At 33.6% G+C, this 14,211-nt stretch overlaps 1 protein-coding gene across 4 annotated transcripts in view; it reads left to right on the top strand.

The window, feature by feature from the left end:
• The window catches only part of LOC136982593 (leupaxin-like), a 40,364-nt gene extending 27,236 nt beyond the window's left edge, over positions 1 to 13,128 (top strand). For all 4 annotated transcript variants that reach the window (XM_067279129.1, XM_067279131.1, XM_067279128.1 and 1 more), the window contains exons 4-9: positions 1,065 to 1,233; positions 3,204 to 3,363; positions 6,469 to 6,681; positions 10,854 to 11,027; positions 11,828 to 12,058; positions 12,210 to 13,128. In XM_067279129.1, the coding sequence (XP_067135230.1) occupies positions 1,065 to 1,233; positions 3,204 to 3,363; positions 6,469 to 6,681; positions 10,854 to 11,027; positions 11,828 to 12,058; positions 12,210 to 12,476 (1,214 nt within the window). In that variant the 3' untranslated portion in view covers positions 12,477 to 13,128. The remainder of the gene's footprint in view (positions 1 to 1,064; positions 1,234 to 3,203; positions 3,364 to 6,468; positions 6,682 to 10,853; positions 11,028 to 11,827; positions 12,059 to 12,209) is intronic.
• Positions 13,129 to 14,211: the final 1,083 nt, after the last annotated feature.

The following is a 14,211-nucleotide window of genomic DNA, read 5'->3' as shown; positions in this document are numbered from 1 at the left end:
GCAAGCAGTTTGTCATTTCTCAACAAAATTACCAAGCTTATTTAGCATTGTAATATGTTGAGCTTGTTCATCCTGTTCTCAAAACATTCGTCTTTATTGTTGCAGTTTCACTTTCACTTCAATAGTGAAACAGCAAACATGTATGTGTTCCTTCAAATGTAAGAACATGTGAACAGGGCAACAATGATGATATCTTTATTTGCCCTGTTCTGAAAGCCAGAACAGGGCAAATAAAAATATCATCATTGTTTGTAATGGCTTACATTAATTATTTTTCTGTAAAAGTTTTTCCGTGAAGAAACCAGTGGATAAAGAAAACAAAACTTAGACTTTACAATTAATCCCTCAAGTTATCTTAAAATTTTTGGCTGAATTTTTTTTGTATAACTAGATGTGATGTATTGTTTAAAAAATCCAACGAGTTGCTTAACTTTCCTGACAACATTTATTGTGCACGTGGTCCCATCTGTTATGATATTTTATTATCAAAAACTTTTTATATTTTTAACTATTATAAAATGGCAGAAAGCGTAATTTTGAGGCTAGGGATGGGTTATATAAAAAAAAAGATTATAAATGCTAATAATGAGTAAAATCGTCATTATGTCTGACCGTACTGGAGATATGATACACAACCCCTTTTATCTCCCCACCCCATCAACCTTTAATAGCGTTGATCCCCCCCTAATACACAAACCTCCCTGCAAAATTTCAGAAATTTTTGACAAAAAACACAGGAATTGTTAAGCTTCAAAGAGGGTAAACAAACTCGTGTCCCCCCTCACAGAAAAAACACTCTGAATTTTTTTGGCATTTCTTAATGTTTCAGGTCTCAAATCAAAAATGTAAAAATCTGGAGGATCTTTTTTGATCAATTGCCATACTTTCTCTTTGTTATATATAAGAGATGGGAAAGTAATAAAAGGAATTAATGAAAACATCAAGAAAAAATAAATTTTTATCAGAAGTCAAATCTTGTTAATTTTGCAATAATTTAAATCATTGTAGGTGTGTCTGAACAATAGACATTTTAATTTGAATTGCCAAATGGTTTCTGTTTACAGCTCAGAATCAAATACACAGCAATGGACCGAGCACAATACCGCAATATAACGAAAGAGAGAGCCCACAAAAACCCAGCACCGCCAACAGTTATAGTATGCAGGACGGGAGACCTTCCGTGGAGAGTCTGCTGGATGAACTGCAGAGTGCCGTTCCAAAACACAGTAGTTAGTAAGTACGATCGTATCATTTGAGTCTATAAATTTTGCAGAATTAGATCACCAATTTTCGATAAATATTGCTTAAAGATTTATGAAATAAAAAAAAAATTCATCTGTGTTGTTTGACGAATCAAATTTAAAAATTTCATTTATAATAAAACACTCACAAATTTATGCTATAACAATAAAATTTATCATTTTTAATGGAAAACTCAGTTTCATTTTACAAAAATATTCTAAAACAGCATTGTGTTATGTAAAAATACCATGAACAAATTACCTTCTGTTATATTATTTCACAAATTTTGCCTCTTGCCAAAGTATGATTATTCTAACAATAACTTCAGTTGCTGCTGTTCAAACAAATATTTAATACAATTATTTTTATTTTATTAATTAAATTTTCTTTCAGATGCTTATTGAAGTGAACAATAATTTTAAAACATTTTATTACATAAAAATTTATTGATTTTCTCTATGCTTGATTTCTGACAAAACATAATTTTTGCAATCAAATTGTTTTGAGACTTTTTATGTTGTCTGTTGGCAAGGAGGACACGTACATTTAAGGCATAGAAGGTTGTACGGTGACGACCAAAATATCTGTCTCTAGAAATGCATAGTTATGGTAAAAAATATTTCTAGGTGTTTTGGTTATAAACTGTAATTTATGTGCCATCTTACAATCGATCCATTGCAGGCCCTAATATACTGATTGTATTTTATTTTTATGAAGAAAGAGTATTGTTCTCTCTACATGCAAAATTTCATGAGCAAAAACCAATTCATATAGGAGTTACAATCAATCAAAAATCACAATCTGTATCAATATATATTTGTTTGTATAATTTCTTCAGATATTACTAATAAATCACTAACAAATATATAGCTCATCAAAAAGAGTGAAACAGAGAAATTTTATACCATGAGCATGTAATGAACACATGATTAGTGCAGTTAGCACAATCATTTTGATTTGAACCTGAAATTGAGAAAAAATAAGTTCACTAATGGGCTCATTTGTGTCTTTTTCAAAATAATCAGATTTTTGCCATGCACACAAAATCAAATCTTTACATTGTGGCAAGGAGAATTGATTATGAATCAATGATGGTCCATTAGGATAAAGTCTCTACTAACATATCCAATATGAATGGGCCTTTGCCAATGAAAGTTTGCATATAGAGAGAACAATAACTCGTCTTTATAAAAACAAAATAAAATCAATAGATTAGGACCTGCACTGAGTACTGGGTCATGATTTTGATTGTTAAAAGAGTTATGAACAACTTTACCACAATTACAATAAGAAGTTATTTCTAATTGGTTTAAAATCATTGTATTAAAATGTAATTATCAAGAAACATTTTAATATTTTCATCTTATGTATTGCTTATTAACAATGATTTATTTAGGAAAACAATGGAAATTACTTTATTTCTATTTAATACTAACAAGGAGAATGTTGCTATATGCAAATTGTGTAATATTTAGTAATAACATTTATTTGGTTGTTAAACACATGCTATATATACCTACCTAAGAGGCTATTCTCTGTGGTCAACAGAGAAATAGCCTCTTAGGTAAGAAAGTAAAACATGGACTGTTTGACAAGTGGAATGAAGATGTAAACCTGATCAGTAGTGATGTGATCGTCACTAATGATCAAATCATTGCCTTGCAATAAAACGTTTCATCTTAATGATGTCACTGCTAATCAGGTTTACATCTTCGTTCTGCTTATCAAATAGTCCATGTTTTACTTTCTCATGAAAAAATAGAAATATTGACCCTAGAGAAATCTTCTTAGGTAGGTAAACAGCATGTGTTTAACTACCAAATACATGTTAGTACTAAGTATTACATGACTTGCATGTAGTGACATTTTCCTTGTAAGTTCAACTAAATTATAATTAATGTTTATCACAATTATGTATTATTTAACACTGCAAACATTTTACTTAAATACTTTTGTTACAGTGGCAAGATGACCCAACCCGCGCAGTGTAACCAGGTCGTGACTTTCGTAAATCACGATTCCCGTCTTCATCCGCAAAACCAGACTTCCAGTCCCGTGCCGACCGCTTCTTCCGCCACAAAGGAATTGGACGATTTGATGGCTTCCCTGTCTGACTTTAAGGTACCTTGGTTAAAAATTTGACATTTAAAATTTTTGATGAGTTTATGATAATTTGGACTTTATTTATCAAATGGAATGTTTAATCAAAATGGTTTTTACCTGTCATATTGCTTAAATCTTAAATTTTCTTATACTTTAGTAATTACATACATAAACACAACTCTTTCAAATAAATTTTCTTATATTTTTATATTACCTTACTCTTACACATTATCTATTTTTAGATTTAAATTAACTAAAATTAGTTTGGAGAAAGTTTCTTAGACTTTTGTTATTAACTGAATCATTAGTTTTAACTTCCAAAAATTTAATATATTTTATTTTTACAAAATTGATTAAGATTTACCTAATCGAGAGTTATTTAGTTATTAAAACAGCATAGTAATTGTCATCCTTTGTCAAGATTTCCCAAGTTTTGTAGACAGTTCACTTTTCCATTGCCAGAACCTGAAGGTGATCCACTTCCAGTCTTTCTGTAATTAATTTTATATGAAATGTTAGTAATTGACATCAACAAAGTACTTGTTTCTTACAAACATATTTAGTATGAAACGTCTTATAACACCTTTTAAAATTGCAAACAAGTTCTTCACATACAAATTAAATTCATTTTTGATTTAAATAAGTCTTACTTTGCTGGAATTCAAAAGTTATATTCCTGACTTTTGAAATGTTTTCAATCAAAAATAGCTTAACAATTGTAATCACTTAAACTTTTGGATTTTAATATTAGATAAATTATTGTAAACTGTATATAAAAAAAAAACTTCTGTTAGTATTTTCACTTCATGTAAAAATCCAAATAGCTACAAGAATGCTACAAAATATTAATCTTATTGCCAAGATCTTCCAACTATATAATTAATACATTATTAAATAAAATAGCTTGCTTTTACACATTTTATGAATCAAGTCATGAAACATTACTGTGATTATGTATAATTAAGTGATTACAATTTCACATCAAATGGATAATTAACTATGGAACAATGCACTATTTAAAACAGTCTTTAGGACTTTGTATTGGGTTGTTCGGAAAGTTCGTAGCGATTTTTAAGAGAAATAAAAGAAATTGTTTTAATATTAAAAATATACTTTTATTCCATTATGTATGCGCCATTGTTTTTAATGACGTGTTGCCATCTATGGGGCAGCTTCATGATACCCTCTTCGTAGAACTTTCCAGTTTTTTCCGCGAAAAACTGATCCACGTGGTTTTTGCAAGCTTCCAAAGTATCAAAGTTTTTATCATGAAGGGAATTTTGTAGAGAACGGAACAAATGGTAGTCTGACGGGGCAAGGTCGGGTGAGTAAGGGGGGTGGGGTAAAACATCCCAGCCTAGTTCCAATAATTTTTGGCGTGTTCGTAAAGACGTGTGAGGTCTGGCATTATCTTGGTGAAACACAATGCCTTTTCTATTGGCCAGTTCCGGACGTTTTTCTTTAATTGCCATGTTAAGTATTGTTCCCAATTGGATAAGCTGATCAGAATCAATTGTTTGATTCTGTGGAAGCAGCTCATAGTACAGGATTCCTATCCAATCCCACCAGACAGTGAGCATGACCTTCTTTGGATGAAGACCGGCCTTTGGAGTTTTTAATGGTGATTCATTTTTCTTACCCCACGATCGTTTTCGGCTGATGTTGTTATAAATGATCCACTTTTCATCACCTGTCACTAAACGCTTCAGAAAAGGGTCATTTTCATTTCGTCTTTCAAGAGAATCACAAATGGAGATGCGATCCAGTAAGTTTTTTTCCGTTAAGTCGTGAGGTATCCAAATGTCATAACGATTCACGTATCCGAGCTTCTTTAGATGTTGAAATACAGTACTGTTTGATGACTTCACTATGTCTGCAATCTCTCGAGTTGTGTAATGAGGGTTTTCATCCAATAATGCTTTGATCTGGTCCTCTTCAATAACAGGAGGTCTTCCTGAGCGAGGAGCATCTTCAAGGCTGAAATTACCAGTTTTAAATTTTGCAAACCACTTTCGAACAGTTGATTCTGATACAGCACTCCCACCATAAACATCACATATCATTTTTGCTGTTTGTACAGCATTTTTGCGTTTACGAAAAAAGAAAAGAAACAAGTGTCGATAATGCACGTTGTTCGCATCCATTTTTGCAATGAGCCAAATTAAACGCTATTTGAATAATCTTAACGGTTTTTTTGTAACGGACGTGTCTCAAGGTCATTTATCGTAATATTCATTGGTTTGTACAATTCTAATCATTTTTGCGTCAATCGGTGTCTCAACTGTCGGCTATCAAAAATCGCTACGAACTTTCCGAACAACCCAATAGAATCTCCCCTTACCTGGATATATGTGGTGATATGATTGTGCATAGAGGCACCATGAGCTATGCTGCAATATATTTGTCCACAGACATTGCAACTTCCTTTACAGTCTCTCATGCTCACAGATGACCAAAACTAATCCCAAAAATGCTTGATGGATGATGACAAATCCAGACAGCAGGCAGATCAAGAAAGTGTAGCAATGTGACAGACATTTCTGGGAAACCCTAGTTAATGCAGCCAAGCATTATCTTGCTGTAAAGTGGTTGTTTGCAGCCCTGCCACAAAAAGCAACATGAGGACATGGGATTTCCCAAACACACTGCCATCATTGTTTCTTATACCACCACCATGGATGACCAACAGTTATACAGCACTTTGCAGTAATTGTACGTGGGTGTATAATTTATTTGTTGACGATCGTACATCACATTAATGTTATATAATGCACTTTCATTACATTTAATACACAAACTGTTTGAGAGAGAGAGAATTTTTTTAAAACTGTTACATTAAAAGAACTCTGAGATCTTGGTATATGTTTACACTAAGTGGTATTTATATTTTTCAAAAAATTATTAACACCGAGTGATTACAAAAGGTCCAATAGAATTAATATTTTACTCAGATGATTATTTCTTTGGTTCATAAACTGCCGTCTCTGATAATTCATCAAGTATAGATAGATGATGTGAGAGAATAGTGAAATATTTTGAATAAAAATGGCCAGTTTAAAGTATTGAAAAATTTTATTAAAATCAGTATTTAATCATTTGATTCATGTAAATTTTTTTTTATAGCTGAATACTAACACTACTCCAAACCATGCGGGAACAAATGATCCAGCTTATGCCAAACCTCAGAAATCCAATAAGTCTCCTTCATCTACAAACAATAGAAGCAACCAGTTAGATTCCATGTTGGGCACTCTTCGATCGGACATGAGTAGACAAGGAGTTACAACAACCGCAAAGGGACACTGCGCCGCCTGCCACAAACCGATCGTCGGACAGGTAAGAAAAATTTAAGTCACATCCACTGTATTTAATTTTATAGATTTGACTAGAATCTAATGTTCACAAGAATAAAAAGCAATTTTTCATTAAAAAAAGCAGTGTTGCCATCTTATAGGAAATTTAATGATCTCAGAAGGATTTGGAAAAATTGAACTGGGACAGAATTTACTGCCATATTCATATAAGCTGCAGGATTTAATTACTCTATTTAGAAAAAAAGATTGAATAGAGTGTAACCTCTATTATGAAGTTCAGGAGACAAAAAATGCAGACTTCGTAATAATGAGGTTCATATTAATCAAACTCAATTGAAACATGATGTTTTGCCATTCAACACATATTGATGAGCTGCATTGCATTCCAAGGCTCAAATAAGCAATGCTTATTTGAGCCTTGAGCCAGAGCAATAACTTAGCTCTGATTTATGTTTTATTCAAGAGGGCATGGCACTATGCTAAAAACTATTAGGGTATGTGGTTTCAATATGCATTGGCACTATTTTTGTCTTGTGTGTGTTTATTTAAAGATCATATAACACAAACACATTTTCTGGCACTGCCAGAGTATTCTTAGCATTTACTTTTGGCAGTAAGTTATAACCTGATTCTTCTACACCATCTATTGCTCCATTTCCTTTTCTCCTTCACTATTAATGTCTTTTCTGACTAATTCTTCTTATAAGAATCTTGCTGGTTGCCATCTCATTATCAGATTGAAGAGTTAATGATTCCTGTATTAATTGTCCATTTTTCTTTAGGATGTGTTTTCTCTTGCTTGTACTGTACCATCCTTGGCTGCTTTTTTCCAATTGCTGTAGATCATTGAAATAATATTCTATGACTATAGCTATTTACTTTTTACTTTTCCTCCCATTTTGATTTCTTCTAAGATTTTAAGTTTTTTGTCTCTAGTGATAAGTTCTTGCACTTACATTTTGCCATTTCCAATCATTCACAAAGACCAGCATTCTTGTCTAGTCTTTCTCCAAAGTGAAGAAAGAATGTGTGACTTACTATCTGCAGGCCATGTACGTGAGTCCCCACAATGACATAAAAGTTACATTCAGTCTTCGTCCAGTTCAGGCTCACAATATCCTAAAAATTACGGTATGTATGATCTTCATATTAACCAATCCAAATACCACAACTTCCATATTCTGTAGTAACTGAACAGTTTTACATTAAAATTTCTATCTTTGCTCACAGGACTTCATAATAATAACCTCCTTTATCCAATTGTATATTAAGTTAGTGAATAATATACTGTAATACTAAATATCACTGTCTTGTAGAAACTTAATATCATAATGAATAATGACAATTTTGTAAGGTTGCTGACTGGGTGCGATTTTTGAGATGGTCAAGGGTCAAGACAATTGTATGTGGGTGTGATTTAGACATTGAGACAGGCTTACCATTTAATAAAAAAAAAATTCTTACAAAATTTAGCTATATTCATCTCAATCTGACTAACAGATTGACTAAATCCATGACAACATTCTTCTCAAACGGTTCCTTGGTGATTGTCATCCAAAGGATTGATGGCTCAAGACTTGCTGGAAGTTTTGGATCAGATAAGTACCTGAGGTCAACTATAGCATTCTTCTGCAGTTGGCCACTCGATTGCCTATCACAGGGAACTTGGATTTTGTTAAGCAGTGGGAGCATATCCCGGTGGATCATGGATTGGCAAGAAAAAGACCGATCTTGAGAAAAAACATTGTGTCCTTGAAACATGAGTTTTTAAAGGGTTTCCCTCTTTGAGTTTGCATTCTGATTGAACAATGATCTCTCTCTCATTACTTAGTCTTCCCTTGTCTCCAGGTGAGAATTCAAAACCTTTCGGGGCATGGGAGAGGTCGATGTCAATGTTCAACACAATACCCAATTGGCTAGAGTTCCTTTGAAACGCTCCCTCGTAATTCCAGCTATTTTTTTTTTTTTACCTTTTTGATGAACTTTTTAATATCATTTTTGTGAGAAGTTTTGTATTGGTTTTTATTTTGGAAAGGTGAGAGTTAAAATGTTAACTAATATCCAGTGGAACAGTTAAACAATAAATCAGAACTTCTTCTGGAACTTGTTACCGGTGTGCTTCATGAAAATACAGACTTATCACAAATGATCAGCACACCGGTAACAGGTTCCAGAAGAAGTGCTGATTTCACCCTGGTGTTTAGGTGATGTTGAACTTTGTATTGTAAAACATTAAATTTTGGAGTCCATCTGGGACTTCACAATTTGATAGTTTGATTTATATATGTTATGGACTAAGTGATTAATATGGGCATTATTCATAATGACAAACAAAATTGGGCACTAATAAATTTCAGGTTTTTTTTTATCATACGTTGCATTGACCGGTCACTATGAATACTGACTGCTATCACCTAGTCAGGCAAAGTGATGATCATTTGACATAGCCAATCACTAGCCAATCAGCACTTGTATCTGAGTTGTGCATGCATATTACATTTAGTATCAAATTTTAAATTCCTGTGACCAGTAGTTAATCTTGTGCCTCTTAAAATACTTTTTTCAAAAAAGATAACACTAACAATTATGGAGCAATCATTAAGTGATATGAATAACTTCTTCAACAATCAATTAAATGAGTTAATGGTATCAAAAAGTGAGTGTCAAAAATCAAAGTGACTTTGAATTTACCAGAAGAATATGCATGTACTTACAAAACTGTATCTATTGGAGAAACAGATAAATTAATTGTGCTTGTAAAAGAACGTAATGTGATTAAATATTTCAGACATTGCATAATGTCCATATTGCTATTGTCCATGGTGGCAGAAACTGTATGGAAAAAGAATTAAATTTGAAATATAAAAATATTACAAGGGAGATGATCACAATTTACTTATGTGAAATCTGTCAGAAAAAACAGAATGTTCCTTTCATATGTAAAAGATCTAACTGTGCTGATTTCCAAACAATCAGGATGTTATTGGTACTGCAGAGTTGGTGAATGATGAAGAAAAAAACAGTTGATTCAAAAATAGAAGAAAAAATAAGAAGTGTGTCTAAAACAAGGAAAATGGTGTTGTCTAATCTTAAAAAGCAAGAACAGCTAATGTTGGTGACATAGTAAGGATTTGTGTTCCAGACATAGATGGACCTGCAGCAATAGAAAAAATATTTCAGATGTTGTTGCAGTTGAAGATAAAAACCTTCACGTACTGGGTACCAAACATGGAATATTAAGTCTATTGTATTTCAGAAGCCAATTTACTGTTTATAAAGAAAACTTCATTTCTGTTAGAGAATGTGCAAGAATGTCACTACTTTCTGGAGTCCAAGGCTATAGTTGATGCTGTTGCAAAATTGGTTGCAAATCTAATAGATACAAATGCTATAAAGAAAAAAAATTATGTAATTACAAACCTCATTCCATCAAAATCCTAATTGCTCGAATAAATAAATTTAAAAAATATTTTTTATATAATTTATACCAAAAACTGACATTCCAGAAGTTTCCTTTAAGTTGGTTTTTTGATTGAAGTATAGTTTAACAAAAAGTATTATTAATTGATACAGTTAATAGAATGTTGTTTTTAAAACATAAGTATTATCTTTTAAAAGTGTTGAAATAAACCACAAAAAATAAATAATTCTTAATGAAAAAAGTGGAGTTCTTTTTAAAATCAAATTGTCCAAAGGAAATTCTTAAATATTGATTAATTTATTAAATTGACCCGACATTATCAGGTTTGCAGTCATTTTAGTCATTATTCATAATGGCTGGGCATTATAAATAATGCCCTGTTAATCACTTTGTCCATAACATATACACTATGGTTTCTCATTTCCCAGTCCCAGGATTTAGAGAAAAAAGCGATCTTTTTCCCAGGATCCTGGGATATAATTAAAAAATGAAAAATAATTAAGTCCTGCAACTTCCAAAATAATAATATTAATAAAATAATGCTGTGTAAAATATGTATTAAAAATTACCTTTGAATTACTTAGAAATTGTGTCTTGGCTCTGCTTAAGACACAACGTTGACCTCTAGATGGCGATATGGATTATTTTTAAAGTACCCAATGGTGTATTTTTGATTTAAACTAAAAAATGATTATTTTTCAGTTTATAAAAAAAAAATATACCCAATGATAAGATGATTTTGATGGCAAGCCAACTTTTTGTTGTTTTTTTAGGTGGTGACTGCACTAGGCAAAACTTGGCATCCGGAACACTTCACCTGCACGCACTGCAATTTGGAACTTGGCACAAAAAATTTCTTCGAGCGTGACGGTGAGCCTTACTGTGAAAAAGACTATCACAACATATTTTCTCCCAGATGTGCTTACTGTAATGGACCAATTCTGGATGTGAGTAAAACTTAATTTTATCTTGCAATAAATTACAATTGAATTATAAATGAAAAATATACAGAAAGGTTTTTAACTTATTAATTCTTTAGAAGTGTTTAAATAGTGATTTTAAACATTAGATTAAATTAAAGAAAAACGAAATCCAAAGACAATTAATTATTGGCACAAATTTAGACAGTTGAATTAATGACATCACATTAAAAGTAGACTACTTTCATGCAAAGCCAACCAAATTATTTTCTGGATGGTCTACAAATATTGTATTGTACATAATCCAGTAAAAGAATATTGTTAAACCTTTGTTTTATTGACTTAAATATTTATGATTAATGACAAAGATTGAATGAAAATTCTATTCAAAATATTTATGTTCTAGTCTTATGTTCTAGAGGAAGGCTCCAATTCTTTTCGTTTATGGTCGTATTTGGTCTCCCGTTCCTAATCTCCACAAGGGAGCATTTGGATAAAGTCACTCGGCTTACAACTAGTTTACGTGGCATCTCGATACTTCTGTCGATCGTAAAGTCTATACGAGCGTGAAGAAGTCCACAAAGGACGTTTGGAACAGTTGGCACAGCATAAATAAATAATTTAACATCCAACATAGAGCTTGGACGGCATAATTGCCCTGTATTCAGAAATTGCAAATTCAAATTGTTTTCTATCATTGCATTTAAGAAATACAAATTTATTCAAAATCATTTTAAACGTTTTAAATTTATGTAATGAAATGAATTGTTAATCGAGACCACTTTACCGGACCGTGGGATTAAGTAATTGGATTTTGTTTTGTTTAGAAATGCGTGACGGCCCTGGATAAAACTTGGCACCCGGAACACTTCTTCTGCACGCAGTGCGGTCGACAGTTTGGCGAGGACGGATTTCACGAAAAGGACGGGAAACCCTACTGTCGAGAGGACTACTTCGACATGTTCGCACCCAAGTGCGGCGGATGCAACCGACCCATTACGGAAAATTACATTTCCGCACTGAATAGTCAGTGGCATCCGGAATGCTTCGTATGTAGGGTGAGTGCCAAACTTTATTAAAATTCGGTAATCCTTATAAAAAATGCGGTTACGAAAAACGATTCGCTGATTTTGTGGTAAAAATAACCTCGGGGAGATTGTTTATTTTATTAAATTGTACAAACGGCTGACGAGGATTAATTCGTTGCAGGACTGTAGGCAACCGTTCAACGGAGGAAGCTTCTACGACCACGATGGTCAGCCTTACTGCGAGACGCACTACCACGCCAAGAGGGGATCGCTGTGCGCCGGATGTCACAAACCCATCACCGGCCGGTGCGTCACCGCCATGTTCCGAAAGTTCCACCCTGAACACTTCGTCTGTTCCTTCTGCCTGAAGCAACTGAACAAGGGCACTTTCAAGGAACAGAACGACAAGCCTTATTGCCACGCCTGCTTCGAAAAGCTCTTCGGTTGACCCCGCCCCGCCGCCCCTCCTCTCTTCCGACCGCCTTCTTTCGCTAAACGTTAACCGCAGTTTTTAGTTACTATAATTAAATTTTAGAAATGGCCGACCACCCGTTTCTATAGTAATTGGCGGCCACCCACTTTGTATACGCCCCTCCGTACGAAACGGTGTATTGTATATCTGGGTGAAAGGCATTTTATTCCGGTGTTTGCCACGTCGTGCCAAATGGTGTGCCGACGGACCTAAATAAAGCTTGGACGCGTCGTTACGCTAATCGTTTACGTATCGTTATGGCAGTGGAAATTCTCTTATTACGTAAAAGCCAAACCGGCAACCGGAATTCTTCGTATACGCGGGCACCGGATAATGCTGCCGACCACGTGGCCCCCCATCTAGGTTTTCGTACGTGGCCGGTTGGGTTATCCGGAATCCGTCTTAGTGCATTCCTAAGCGTGACGTTTTTTGGAAGATTTTTATTTATATCGAGAATTGGGAAAAGATTAACAAAAAGCGCTTTTTTCTTTACTTAAAATAGTCGGACCGTTTCTAGGAAACAAGGTGAAGGCGCGTCTTTGTACGAAATTTGTTCCAATTTGTTAAGATTTCTTAAACTGTGAAAGATCTTCGTTTCTCGATGCATCAATAAAGCATTTTAAAACAACTTTCGTCTCCCGATATTTGCCACATTCAAAAATTCTTGTGTTTCCGTGGCTGGTCTTAAAAATACCTACAAAATCGAGAGTGGCTCCGAAAAATTCGCCGCTTCAAATTGTTTATCGTCACCAGCTTTACTTACTAATTAACGAGGGTGCCGGTAGCCTTATCGGAAAGCAAAAGTAACGCCTTAAGCCAGGAGAGGATCGGACGTTCGGGTCTCCGATTCGAACCAAACGGGACCGGCTTCTCAAAAACTTCTGGAATTTTAGTTTAGCTTTGTTACGCGTAACACTATTATTTTACCGCATTGTTACTATTGTCGTTATTCCTCGGGTTTTAAAGCTTTGAGATTTTGAAAATTGTGACGTCTGTAGATTAATTAACTCTTCCACATATTTTACATACTACGTCCTGTCAAGCAAGTTTCGGACATTACTGTACGCGGACGACATAGCGGCAGTGTTTTATTTCTTTAACAGTGGAAAATTTCAACAAAGAAATCCAGTTCCCGGAACTGGCGCTGTTCGCCGTAGCGGCATAATTTAGAACTAAGACTCTAGAGTCTAGACGTTTGTGAACTCTGCAAGGATAAAGTATGCAGAAAGGCTCAATACTCAAAATTAAAGTTGAAAACTGCACAATTACTGAAAACCTTTAGAATTTCCATCATTTCTAGTGCTTCGCGCCGGTTTCTTAAACGTGAGATCGCTATCAATATGGTTTTTTTCAAATATAAAACTATAATTCTCCCTTAATTCCTAGTGTTAAAAAACAATAATTTCCAAAAAATTATAAAAATTCCTTAAAAGTAAACGAGTTAAAATCACTCTTCTTTGTCCGATTTCAAATGAATTAAAACAAGAGTGATTTTAACTCGTTTATTTTTAAGGAATTTTTATAATTTTTTGGAAAATATTGTTTTTTTAACATAATAATAATAACCGATCCCATTGTTTTTAATATTTATTTATTAATTCCCAGTATTTTGAAATTATATTTACTGTATTTATAATTTACTTGGGAAGACGATAAGATAAAAAAATTATCGTTGTTCGAGACTAATTTTGTTAAAAGGATAATAATTGCG

Source organism: Centruroides vittatus, unplaced genomic scaffold (assembly GCF_030686945.1).
Source record: "Centruroides vittatus isolate TY-2023 unplaced genomic scaffold, ASM3068694v2 contig_854, whole genome shotgun sequence".
Lineage (NCBI taxonomy): Eukaryota > Metazoa > Arthropoda > Arachnida > Scorpiones > Buthidae > Centruroides > Centruroides vittatus.
The sequence above is the reverse complement of the archived record's forward strand: the minus strand, read 5'-3'. Positions and strand labels throughout refer to the sequence as shown.